At 46.8% G+C, this 13366-nt stretch overlaps 1 protein-coding gene across 1 annotated transcript in view; it reads left to right on the top strand.

The window, feature by feature from the left end:
• The first annotated feature begins 106 nt into the window (after positions 1–106).
• The window catches only part of LOC109902965 (protein unc-13 homolog A), a 54504-nt gene continuing 41244 nt past the window's right edge, over positions 107–13366 (top strand). The window contains exons 1-10 of the mRNA XM_031838071.1: positions 107–401; positions 4891–4920; positions 5010–5109; positions 7601–7718; positions 8098–8221; positions 8305–8375; positions 8603–8657; positions 9568–9597; positions 9787–9994; positions 11025–11144. Of these exons, the coding sequence (XP_031693931.1) occupies positions 380–401; positions 4891–4920; positions 5010–5109; positions 7601–7718; positions 8098–8221; positions 8305–8375; positions 8603–8657; positions 9568–9597; positions 9787–9994; positions 11025–11144 (878 nt within the window). The 5' untranslated portion in view covers positions 107–379. The remainder of the gene's footprint in view (positions 402–4890; positions 4921–5009; positions 5110–7600; positions 7719–8097; positions 8222–8304; positions 8376–8602; positions 8658–9567; positions 9598–9786; positions 9995–11024; positions 11145–13366) is intronic.

Below are 13366 nucleotides of genomic sequence, written 5' to 3'. Positions count from 1 at the left end.
CGTTCAGGGAGGCCTGACAGTCAGGTGTTGCGAGCATCCTTGGGTCATCCCGTCATCACTACCGTGACGTAAGTCTCGGGAACTGTCCTTACAGTGGTGGTGCTGAACAAGATGGCTGTGCGTCGGGGAGCGGAGAGCTGAGGTTGAAATATAACCCCCTAAATTGATCCATACATGAAAGGGAAGGCGCACGACGAAAGACTCGAAAGATCAGATTTTTTTTTACTGTCGCAAAACAGTGACGTATAATAGTTTCTAGTAGAAACGGGGCTGACTCCATCCACCTATTTATACAGGCTATAGAGACGGACATTACTCCGAATTGAAATATCGGTGCCGGTGGAAGACATCTGGGAGCGATCATAGCCAGAGCTAAGAGATGTCATTGCTGTGCGTTGGCGGTAAGTGACAAACAGACTACTGTTGGCTGTCGAGAGAAATGCTCTTATTTACACTGGTAACCAGTTGCTCCGCGGGCGGTTTTCTTCAATTCATCTCATTTGCAGCTGATTCTGCTCTAAAATGTCTTAATTGTTGGCGTATAGGCCTAAACGACGCGCTGAATACTACATTTGTTTTAAATTGGCTGTAGTCAAATTCATTTGACCAGAAAACTCGTATTCTTTAGGTGGCCAGACAGCCTACATAATTTTTTTAATTAGTCTACTTCTTGTTTTATTATATGACTGTCTTCTAATGATGGAGAAGCGGAATGAACACTGTCAGTCATCATAAACACTTTGATGTCTTGTTGATAAAATGGTCGCTGAACTGTCGTTATTGTAGTCGATTAACCGCAACAAATCACGCTCAAAATATGTTTGAATATTATCAGAAAGCAGACTACACAGAGTAAATATGAGTATCTGGAATATGATTGTCCGAAACTGAGTCCAGTGTTGGATTATGTCCCCGTGTGTAGTAGCTCACTAAAAAGGCGTGTACTGTAAATCCATGTTATTTTTGGGTTCTATTCAGATTTTTAAATATGTAGGGGTGGTTCGCACAGCAAATATTGTTCATTTAGTTTGTGTACTATCACTTTTGGTTGTCTATCATAACGATGATTGCATTCCTTTCGCTTAAGAAATCGTGACGTTTCCAAGGAAATATCCTGAATGCAGCCTTTCTATGCGGTGACTACAGTAGATTGCCTCCAGCGCTAGCCTGCTATATGTTGAATCGGTGTTGTTGACCATACCCCTTCTAGAATGATTGTTTGTGTGAAATGCATTTTCTCCAAGGATAAGAACAGTTAGTCCAATAGATTTTACCCTGGGCAATGGGGCATTGCCGCGAGTCCTTCAGTCAATTTACTCTCCCAACAAAAACACCTAATAGCAGATGTCTTGTAGCCCTAAAAATCAAAACAGCAAAATAGTCCCGTTTTTGACCCCCCCCTCCCCTCCCAGTAACTTGTTTTCCAGTTAATTTGTTAGCTGCCTGCTTGTTCTAGATTATTTAGGCATACAGTGGACTGCTTTCGGGTTTATGCTATTGTCACATCGATTCACACCCACAGTCACTTCCCTAAAACGTTGGCCTGTCACGATTTTTCTATGAAAGTGGTAGAGTGAAATGCCAGCAACCCTAAAGTGTTTGTGGAGACAGGATATTTTCTTGGCACAGTACTTGGATAAACAAGCTGATTGCACAGATGTCAGGATTGAGACAGACTGCCAGATGTACCCGATATCTTCACATTTTGTTGGCATAGCAACCCTCTCCCTGGCATTTGGGACTTTTCCTTTAATTTCCCATTAGTAATGAGTGTACAGCTAAATTAGTGGTTATATAAAATCCCGTAGCCAAGGTGAGATTGAGAGACTGAGACTTTTCTTACAAGTGGCACTATTTTCACCCACTATCGAGAGACTGGGGGAAGAATGGGGATATGAGTACTTTTTGTTAGGCCTTCATGTAGAAATGGCAGAGAGAACATGGCATTGACAGCAACCCAGTGGAGAAGAAATGTCCCCACTGTTACCATTTCTTATAAACGCATGATTCTAACTATGGGTCTATTTGCATATCTTCAGATCATTAGTGAGTGCCCAGTGTTCAGCGAGAGAGCAGCTTTCTAGCGTCACATTACAATGTCAACGAGTACACACACACTTCCTTGCAGCAATGACCGGGCTTGTTTTTAGTTGACAAGTCCCCAGTCATTTCTTCTTCCCACATGAATGTCCACTGAAGCTCTCCGTGTATTCCCCAGCATGTCATGCGTTCAGTGGCTCAGCTAGCAAGCATGAATAATGTTGTAATCCAACGGAAGGATAATTAGCTTGCGCCAGCCGAGGGCCGTCCAGCTCCATATAAATCAGACGCTATATAACAATATCTCATGTTCTGTTCAGGTTCAGAATACATGATGCCTGGCTGTATCTCGACAGGCTGCTCCCTGAAAGAGAGCGAGCCCTTGGCTTTAATTTCATTTTTGTGTTTCATATTCTGTGGATTCATTGTTTTTTTTTAATGGAGACAGTTTTGTTCTTCATTATGGCACATTACAATGGATCCTTTAAAATAAAATATAATTGACCTCCATGATATAGTTTATTATTAAAATGATAATAAAGCTTAATTTCACTGTGTGCGAGTAACTTAATTCCCCCTCTATTAGATTGAATAAGACAATATGACAGAAGAAAGCAATTATGTCGTCTCATTCCTGCCAATCAGAGAGTTTCATTCTGTATCTTCTTTCTCTGTTTCTTCATAACTGAGAACTCCGACATTATAGAATTCCTGCAGGCTACATGTTTGAATTATATTGCTGTTTCTTGCTCTTTGTACAAGTACAACTGATCTGAAGTATGAGGTGCTTGTAAGCTTTCGACTGGAAAATCTCAGGCAATAAAACCCTGGAGCTCTTCCGTAGGGCGAGAGTGACTATATTTCCTGCGAAGAGACACTAGCTTGTGTGCTTTTTTAAAAAGTGGGCTTTTTGTTGTAACCCTCCTAACATCATTTCTAAACCGGTTTAGCATTGTGCATTTGAGCTGTGTGAGTCCCCCTCTACCCTTCACCCCCAACCCCCTATCCACTACTGTCCCGCTGAAGTGGTTATTTTTAGTAGTGGGGGTTCTGCTCTGCCTGCACTTGGATGAACAGAGAGATTAATGGAGCACGAGCCAAAGAGATAGAGAGGGAGCACACGCCACATGGCAGGAAGAGAGAGAGAGAGAGAGAGAATGAGAGGAAGAGTGAGAGGGAACGAGAGAGAGAGAGAGAGAGAGAGAGGGAACAAGAGGAAGAGAGAGCGAGAATCCAGACAGTGGATTGAGAGGTTGATGATGGGGGGAGAGAGAGAGACATTTAGGCAGTGGATTGAGGCTGATGATGGGGAAAGCACTGCGTTGGAAGGGGGGGGGGGTGAACGGATGGTAAGTGAGAGAGACATGGCGGAGGTGCTGAGGAATAGACCGCTGAAGAGGCTGGCTGAATGATTGGGTAGAATCCTGTTAGCTTCAGCTCTGCAAAGGGAGGTGGTGGTAATGGAGCTGGACATCTCTTTTGTTCTTTGAATTTTGCAGTGTTCCATGGAATCACCCTACAGGGGGGATAAAGTAGTCTGTTATATTGAGTAATGGTGAATCATGAAAGGCTTAGCTCTGAAGTTGGTTAAGTGCATCCTCTAACTCCTCCTCCTGCCCTGCAGACTAGCAAAATCATATTGATATTCAGATAAAACAAACATCCTCTTCAGGGTCTGTTGGGATGAGCTATTTTAGGAAAACAAATACATCCACTATTGTCACGCTGCTTCATCATTAACTGACTCTGACATATTAACCTTATCATGTCAAGTCAGACAGCAGGAGACACCATTTTCTTTTCTTTCATTTTTCTTTTCCTTTAGCAGAAATCTTGTGTGGCTTCATAAAAAAAAGCTATTCTTGTGATGGCTGTTATGATATGGATTATTCATACAGGTGGGAGTGCTCCGGCTGGACCCATAATGATAGAAAACGTGTCAGTAGGTTATTAGGACTGGCCATGCCAGCCATGCGGGCATCTGAGTGGCAGCCCACTGCCACATTCCACTGTGCCCTCAGAGAAAAACATTGGAGGTTATTTTATCCCAACTCTGTGATTCCAAATGGGCCTTTTTCCCCTAAATCCCTTTTCTTAACTGCAGCTCTTAGAGATGAAGTGAGGGGAGGCATTCACTGTGGATTAGAAGGACGGCTTTGACTATTAAAGCCCTGAACATGGGGTTACTTGGCATCGGCAGGGTGGGCGGGCGCGGGGTTAATGAATAATGAATGGGTCAGAAAAAAAGGATTGCTTACCTAAAGTGATCCCCAATTTATAGAAGGTGACAGTGGTACCTTTTCCTTAACAGACCTGCTTTCATTGTGTCACCCTTACTGTTGAGACTATGTGTGTACAGACACACACAAACACACACACACTGAATCCTGTGTGCTCCTCTTCTCTCTGAACCCCTCTCACCTGAGCATACCGCTGAGAGCCTTCCACTCAAATAGAGCTCTTGACATCTGTTAGTGAATACAGGCTTTGATGTTAAGACCCAGGCATTCTGCCATCAGAGGAAGTGTGCCCAGGCTGACTGAATTAGGTCCTTCCTTCCTCCTCCTCCTACGAAATGCCAGAGTCTTGTCATCACCCACGATCCCCACATGGGCTGATATGCATATTGGAATATGAAAAGAATATCTAAGATTCCTGATCTAAATTGCAAAATGAACATATGTTTTGACGCTGTCTTATGCAGCAAACCTTTTCAGCTCAGGAAGGTGGGGGTTGTTAATAGCTTTGTTGTTAGAAACCTGAATCTCTAGATTGATTGACCCCATTTTGTTTTTATCCATTACAGTATGGCTCACGCTTTTTGTTGTTGTTTTTCTGTCTGTTTTGCAGTGAAGAAAGCCAAACTCGATGGACCCCAAGGTGAGTTGAGACACGTTTGACTTCGTCTTAAAAAGTCTTAAACACTGGTTTGTTTGATAGTCACACTGATATTCCTCATTGTTCCACAGAGAAATTTAACACCTACGTAACGCTGAAGGTGCAGAATGTCAAGAGCACCACCATTGCTGTGCGGGGCGTCCAGCCATGCTGGGAGCAGGACTTCATGTTGTAAGACTTCTTCCACCTCTCCTCCTCTCCCTCATTTGTTTGCCTCTTCCTCTCTCCCATCCCACTCTTCTTCTTCCTCCTCCTCCACCTCTCCCTCTATAGGAAAGACTTACTAGTTCCTCTCTCCACACGTTGAGCTGCCCTGGGTCCTAAGTGCTCTGTCAGTGATGAGACCACAAGGCTCTGGATGCCTGATCTCAGATACGAGATATGCAACTGTTGAGCCAGCCAGCCAGCCAGCCGTCCATGCAGCCGGGGCAGGCAGTGACACTAATGTGTTAACACCAGAGTGCACACATGTTGTGTAACACGGACTGCAGGGACTCCTGAATAAATGTTTTAAGTAGTGACGTTTAAGGTGCCCAGCAACACTCTCATTGTTTGGAGTGCCACAGTCACTGGGCAGGAGTTCAGATGAAGCCTTGGATAGGGCACTTGTCACAGAGTCTAAATGTTTTCAGAAATGATATCAGGAACATGAAGTTGCCACGAAATTAGTACCTTTTGCGTCCCCTCTTATTTTCAGTAGAAATTGTGCACAAATATAGAATTTTAAAAGCCTGTTATATTAAATGAAGTGCACTTTTAATATAGACCACATTCAAAATTCAGCTTCAGTTTAACCCACTTAAACCCAACATTTCTCCAAGTTTTCACCTTCACTGTAAAGCCCTCGCTATTTTGTTGCTTTGACACGGTCATTTCTGAAGATGATTATTTATTTCATGTTATTAGTGATTAATTTTAAAGGGGGCGGACCTGTTACGTGAACTGAGATCTCATTTTAATTTGGTGAAACTATTACGAAACTATTACAAGAGAGACATTCAACATCTAATAGTCAAATCATAGTGTAAAAGCAGGTGATCTGGTTCTACACTTTCTGGCCATTTTCTGGTATTTTGTGGTCCAAATCTGAGCAGGTCGAGCATAACACGTCAACCCTGTTACCCATAGATAGACAGGCTAGAATAACACGTAAACCCTGTTACCCATAGATAGACAGGCTAGAATAACACGTCAACCCTGTTACCCATAGATAGACAGGCTAGAATAACACGTCAACCCTGTTACCCATAGATAGACAGGCTAGAATAACACGTCAACCCTGTTACCCATAGATAGACAGGCTAGAATAACACGTCAACCCTGTTACCCATAGATAGACAGGCTAGAATAACACGTCAACCCTGTTACCCATAGATAGACAGGCTAGAATAACACGTCAACCCTGTTACCTATAGATAGACAGGCTAGAATAACACGTCAGCCCTGTTACCCATAGATAGACAGGCTAGAATAACACGTCAGCCCTGTTACCCATAGATAGACAGGCTAGAATAACACGTCAGCCCTGTTACCCATAGATAGACAGGCTAGAATAACACATCAACCCTGTTACCCATAGATAGACAGGCTAGAATAACACGTCAACCCTGTTACCTATAGATAGACAGGCTAGAATAACACGTCAGCCCTGTTACCCATAGATAGACAGGCTAGAATAACACGTCAGCCCTGTTACCCATAGATAGACAGGCTAGAATAACACATCAACCCTGTTACCCATAGATAGACAGGCTAGAATAACACAACAACCCTGTTACCCATAGATAGACAGGCTATAATAACACATCAACCCTGTTACCCATAGATAGACAGGCTATAATAACACATCAACCCTGTTACCCATAGATAGACAGGCTAGAATAACACATCAACCCTGTTACCCATAGATAGACAGGCTAGAATAACACATCAACCCTGTTACCCATAGATAGACAGGCTAGAATAACACGTCAACCCTGTTACCTATAGATAGACAGGCTAGGATAACACGTCAAACCTGTTACCCATAGATAGACAGGGTAGAAATGTTTGAACAAGTTAAACACATTTGTGAAGCTTGCACACAACAATCTTCCATTCCCCCTGTCACAAGGGGATTCCTGGCTGTCCCTATACAGAACTACTTTTGACCAGGGATCAGGTACCATGGGGATGCAATCTGAGTATAGCTGTGTGGATACTTGAGATAATGGAGGTGCCCAGTGTATATATGTTATTGACCAAATCAGTCCTGGACAGTCAGCTCTATACGCTTTTTTTCCTGCTAGAAGTAACTCCTGTTTTCCCTGATGGAAATAATACTGGTCTCCTTCACTCTGCCTTATTGACCTCGCCTCTCCCCCTGAGACAGCTCTCTGTGGCTCAGTGACTCACATCCACCACAGGGTGAACCACATTGGCTCTTTGTTCTATTAGATTAGCGCTTGGTATCTTATGGTATATATATTTCACTTCTATATAAGATGGGTTCTATATTTCCAGGCCCTGTTGCTCAATCAGGGTTTTGTCATTTCAGTCTCCCAGTCTGTTTAGTTTATTTCCTCATCTCATCACTTCTCTCTCTCTCTCCCTCCTCATCTTCTTGTCTCCCTCTTTTTCTCTACACCTTCTTACCCCCCCTTCTCTCTCTCTCCCTGTGCAGTGAGATCAACAGGCTGGACCTGGGGCTGACGGTGGAGGTGTGGAACAAAGGGTTAATCTGGGACACCATGGTGGGGACCTTGTGGATCCCCCTGCAAAACATCCGACAGTCTAATGAGGTACGGTACGCCCCCCCCACCCCGATGCCCCCTCTCCTTCTCCACCACACTACACCCTCCTGAGAGCACAAGGCGGTTTACCAGCAGCACATCCGAGGCTCAAACACTAGTTCATCACAACAATAGACTCATACTTTTTGTTGTCAAGCTACATCAAAGTGTTTAAGGTGGAATACACTTCATATCAGGGATGAAAGGAGTTTAAGGGGAGTGTTCTTGGATGGTAAAGATGGATAACCTACAGGGAGTGAATTCCTCTGCTTCGAAACACTGTAACTAGGACTCTTTTTAGCATCCTCCCAATTGTTTGACTGTAAGAGGGAAAGTGTTACCCTGTACAGTAACTGTGTGTGTGTGTGTGTGTGTGTGCTCGTGCTAGGACGGGCCGGGGCAGTGGCTGACCCTGGACTCCCAGGTCATCATGGCTGAGAATGAGATCACCGGCACCAAAGACCCCACCTTCCACCGCGTGCTGCTGGACACCCGCTTTGAACTGCCATTAGGTTAGTGTGTCTGTGTGTGTGCGTGCATGCTTGCATGAATGTGTCCTTAGTGACTGACCAGTGAATGGGTCTTTCTGCTTCAGACATTCCAGAGGATGAGGCTCGATACTGGGCCAAGAAACTGGAGCAACTCAATGCCATGAGGGACCAGGACGTAAGGCATCTCCTCCTCTCCTCCCTCTGTGTTTACATCTTACCCGCCCGCCACAAGGCAGGGCCATCAGTAATTACAGAAGTCATCACTTACTCTATGCATTAAATATGATTTAGACCTTTCGGTACACCCAGAACTCTCCTAGATGGTGATTACCCCATGTTAGATTAGCTGCAGTGCAATGTACAGTGTCAGTCAGCTGTATCTATTGTGTGTGTGTGTTGCAGTACACATACCAGGAGGAGGAGGAGAGACCACTGCAAGCGCCATCAACTCAGTGCTGTGAGTAGTAGACACTTGATACTGGCTGTAGCCTCTTCACACCCTCTTTAATACCCTCCTCCCTTTCATCCTCCTTTTCACTTTGTTCCTGCCCCCCCCCCCCCCCCCCCCCACTTCCTACTTGTCACTCTCCCCATCTCCACTTCCTCCTCCTCTTCTTCACTCTCCATCTCTCCCTCATTACTATCCTCCCTTATCCTCCCTCCTCCTCATCTTCACTTTATTCCTCCTCCTCCTCTTCTTCCTCTTCCCCCCTTCTTCTTCACTCTCCTCCTGAGTCTTTGGGATGCAGATTAGAGGGGAAGCAGCAGGCAGAAAGGCAGGCAGGCGGAGGGAGGGAGGGAGGGAGGGAGGGAGGGAGGGAGGGAGGAAGGAAGGAAGGAAGGAAGGAAGGAGGGAGGGAGGGAGGGAGGGAGGGAGGGAGGGAGGGAGGGAGGGAGGGAGGGAGGGAGGGAGGGAGGGAGGGAGGGAGGGAGGGAGAAAAGCTGACATGACGAATCGAGCCAGCAGGCCTGCCTCATAGTCAGCCCCACACACAGTGATTTATGGCTGCTAGCTGTGTGATGGATGTGTGCTGGCATACTTACACTGCCCTGTCAGACACAGCCCTGTCTGTCTGATGATGACGGCCCATGTGGGTGGGTGGAAACGACTGTGGATGAGTCTGGGCTGTGGTGGGTGTTTCAGTCTGTCAGTGGGTATTTGTGAGAGACGATTTGTGAGAGATCAGCCGTAAAGGTTGGTCAGTATGTGTGTGAGTGCTTGTCCGCATGCATGCTGTGTTTCAGTGAGTGTTTACGGATGGAGTCTGCGAATGCGCTTTGAGTGATGGGATGCTGGGTAGTCAGTTATGGACCAAATAAAAAAATTCTGTGGTAACTTATTACCTACTTACCCTCTGTCCTTGTAGGTAACTGGAGTCTTTGGGGAGACCAGCAAAGTAAGTCTTTCTAGCTTTTTTCACACAGTTTAGCGAACAATGTATGCTGACTCAAATGGAACCTTGTACTGCAGGCCTATATTGCTAGGTTTAATTATGTCACCAAGCACATACTAGCATAATGAGTACAGATGAACCCAGCCTCACATCATGATAATCATCATCACATTTCAACCATTTCCTGTGTAGACGAAGACCCAGACAGTGCGGTGGACGATAGAGACAGCGACTACCGCAGTGAGACCAGTAACAGCATCCCCCCTCCCTTCTACACCACGTCTCAGCCCAACGCCTCCATGCACCAGTACCCCATCCAGAGAGACCTGCGCTACTCCTCGCACACCTCCTACAACGGCTCCATCCAAGAGCTGGACTACGACAACCAGAGACCCATGAGGTAACCTAGCCTCTCTCCTGTCCTGTTCTGTCATCCCTACCTGCTTCATTACCTGGTTCACCACTCGGGGTCTCAATGGGGGGTTCGTCCCAATAAGCTTCCTTTCATTGTCTCCTCTCTTTCATTTGAAACTTACCTTTAAGTTAATTTATTACACGCTGCCATCCTACAGTTGTTCTAATCTAAAAACATGCAGGGGAGGTGGACATCGTCACTTTTCGTCACTGTCCAGCTCTTTGAGATATGTGTGGGTGAAGGAAAGGAGACGAGGAAAGGAAACTACACTAGACTATTGACACAGCATGGATCTCACTCGCAACACCTCTTCTTAGTCAAGGGATCCATATTGACTTTGTCTCCTCTAGAGATCGACACTCTATTCACCACAGAGTAAATCAGACTGATACAGAACCCACAGAGCCCCGTGAGCTTGTTTTGGTTCACACTGTTGTTACATGGTAACCTGTTGTCCCACTGTGACTTCACTCTCCAGAGCATACTGCGGTGCGGCCTCACTATGCAAGCCCAAAGGAGCAGTCATGCCCACCTTGTACACAGGCCGTGTGGGAAGAGCCTCACTGGCACCATCTGTGTGTGTGTGTGTGTGTGTACGTGTGTGAGTGTGCATGCGTCTGTGTGTGGCTGAAATACAGCCCCCTGTGATCACTTAGCAACTTGTCCCCCCCCCCCCCCAAATCAAGTGTGTTTTTTGTCTATCTATTGTTCAAAGGCACAAGTTCACTCAAACTCATGCCTTGCTTGGGGCAGCCACGTTATTGCATACAGGCTTCTCTTGACAGTGATTCTGTTTTTAGCCATATGGACCTGCAAGTTCCGCTATAGCTAAAACCAATCACTCTCTTCTCTGTCTGACTGGCTCTGTCTGGCTCCTTGGTCAGTGCCAGTGGTCTTTATGCTGTAGGTTTGCCAGGCAGTTTGGTGTTGTGGATGTTGCTGTGTGTCTTTGAAAAGCCCCAGGCTAGACTGTACTGATGCTTCTCCTCTACTGCCTCTCCCTCCTTCCTGCCAGACGCTATGATAGTTTAGACTCGGCCACCAACGGGCGCAGCGATCTCGATTCAGCCTCAGGTTCGAGCCGGCACACCAGCCGCCAGTACTCTCTAGACAGTAGGCACTCGCTCTCCGATAGGTGGGTCTCTGCACCTCCTCTTCCTCCTCTTCCTCTTCCTCCTGCTCCAGCCTGTGACTTCGTCCGTGATCTCGCTGTGACGTCAGTGGTGGAATAGTCCTGTCCTCCTCGCTCGCTGTGCTTGCATGCATGTGCTGTTCAACTCCCTCTCTCTACTTCTAATCTACGTTCCGATCCTGTATCTACCTGATAATAACTACTGTATACACACCGGTATCACACACACATGATCTCCCCTCTCTCTGTCGTACATCTGTGGTGAAATGTGAATGAGTTCCCCTGTTGTGTTTGTGTTATGTAAGACGTTGAAGGCATAGAGGAGAAGTTTGGCTATGTTGATATGAGGTGTTAGTGTGTTTGGTGTGGTTCCTCTGCCTCCTCTGTCTCTCATTTGGCAGCCTGTTATTATCTCCTCCTACGGTGCCTCAGTGACAAGTCCTCTCTGTGATTAACTATGCAGCTCAGGCTTCCCCCAGCCAGAGCCAGCCATACTGTTGGCCGAGGACCCCGGCCCCGGCTCTTGGGTGGCAGGAGGCATGCCTGTTCAGAATTAATAGTAGCCTATCAGAGAAGGGAAGACACATGTCCTCCTGTATGTGCCACTGTACCTCTCTCTCCTGCTGTGTTTGGTGTTTGAGAAGGAAAATGCAGGTTTCTGTCAGACAGCTCAGTGAAAGAGCTGTGTGTGTCCATGTGGGTGTACTAAAGAGAGAGAGAGAGTTTGCATGCGTGTGCGCTTCTTGATTGAGTAGCAGGATTCTGGATGTGGTTTTGTGCGTATGCCGTGTGTGTATTTCTATGTGTGTTCTGTTTTCCTGTTTGCATTCAGCCCAGGTTCTTGTCTCCTAGCTCTCACACAGACACACTCAGCCCAGGTTCTTGTCCCCTAGCTCTCACACAGACACACTCAGCCCAGGTTCTTGTCCCCTAGCTCTCACACAGACACACTCAGCCCAGGTTCTTGTCCCCTAGCTCTCACACAGACACACTCAGCCCAGGTTCTTGTCCCCTAGCTCTCACACAGACACACTCAGCCCAGGTTCCTGTCTCATAGCTCTCACATAGACACACTCAGCCCAGGTTCTTGTCCCCTAGCTCTCACACAGACACACTCAGCCCAGGTTCCTGTCTCCTAGCTCTCACACAGACACACTCAGCCCAGGTTCCTGTCTCCTAGCTCTCACACAGACACACTCAGCCCAGGTTCCTGTCTCCTAGCTCTCACACAGACACACTCAGCCCAGGTTCCTGTCTCCTAGCTCTCACACAGACACACTCAGCCCAGGTTCTTGTCCCCTAGCTCTCACACAGACACACTCAGCCCAGGTTCCTGTCTCCTAGCTCTCAAACAGGCACATTCAACCCAGGTTCCTGTCTCCTAGCTCTCACACAGACACACACAGCCCAGGTTCCTGTCTCCTAGCTCTCACACAGACACACTCAGTCCAGGTTCCTGTCTCCTAGCTCTCAGACAGACAACAGCCCAGGTCCCTGTCTCCTAGCTCTCACACAGACACACACAGTCCAGGTCCCTGTCTCCTAGCTCTCAAACAGACACACACAGTCCAGGTCCCTGTCTCCTAGCTCTCAAACAGACACACACAGCCCAGGTCTCTGTCTCCTAGCTCTCACACAGACATATACAGCCCAGGTTCCTGTCTCCTAGCTCTCAGACAGACAACAGTCCAGGTCCCTGTCTCCTAGCTCTCAAACAGACACATTCAGCCCAGGTTCCTGACTCCTAGCTCTCACACAGACACACACAGTCCAGGTCCCTGTCTCCTAACTCTCAAACAGACACACACAGCCCAGGTTCCTGTCTCATAGCTCTCAAACAGACACACACAGTCCAGGTCCCTGTCTCCTAGCTCACAAACAGACACACTCAGCCCAGGTTACTGTCTCCTAGCTCTCAAACAGACACACACAGTCCAGGTCCCTGTCTCCTAGCTCTCACACAGACACACTCAGCCCAGGTCCCTGTCTCCTAGCTCTCAAACAGACACACACAGTCCAGGTCCCTGTCTCCTAGCTCTCAAACAGACACACTCAGCCCAGGTTCCTGTCTCCTAGCTCTCACACAGACACACACAGTCCAGGGCTGTTGAACTCTTCCTTCTTTCTTTACTCCCCCTGTACCGCCTCATGCATTATTGAACCTTCACTGCTTTAATCGATTGTGTGTAAACGAGTAGACTTGCCTGTGTGTTGGGATGTGTGTT

This window comes from Oncorhynchus kisutch, linkage group LG13, assembly GCF_002021735.2.
Source record: "Oncorhynchus kisutch isolate 150728-3 linkage group LG13, Okis_V2, whole genome shotgun sequence".
NCBI lineage: Eukaryota > Metazoa > Chordata > Actinopteri > Salmoniformes > Salmonidae > Oncorhynchus > Oncorhynchus kisutch.
This window is presented reverse-complemented; position numbering and strand designations above follow the sequence as displayed.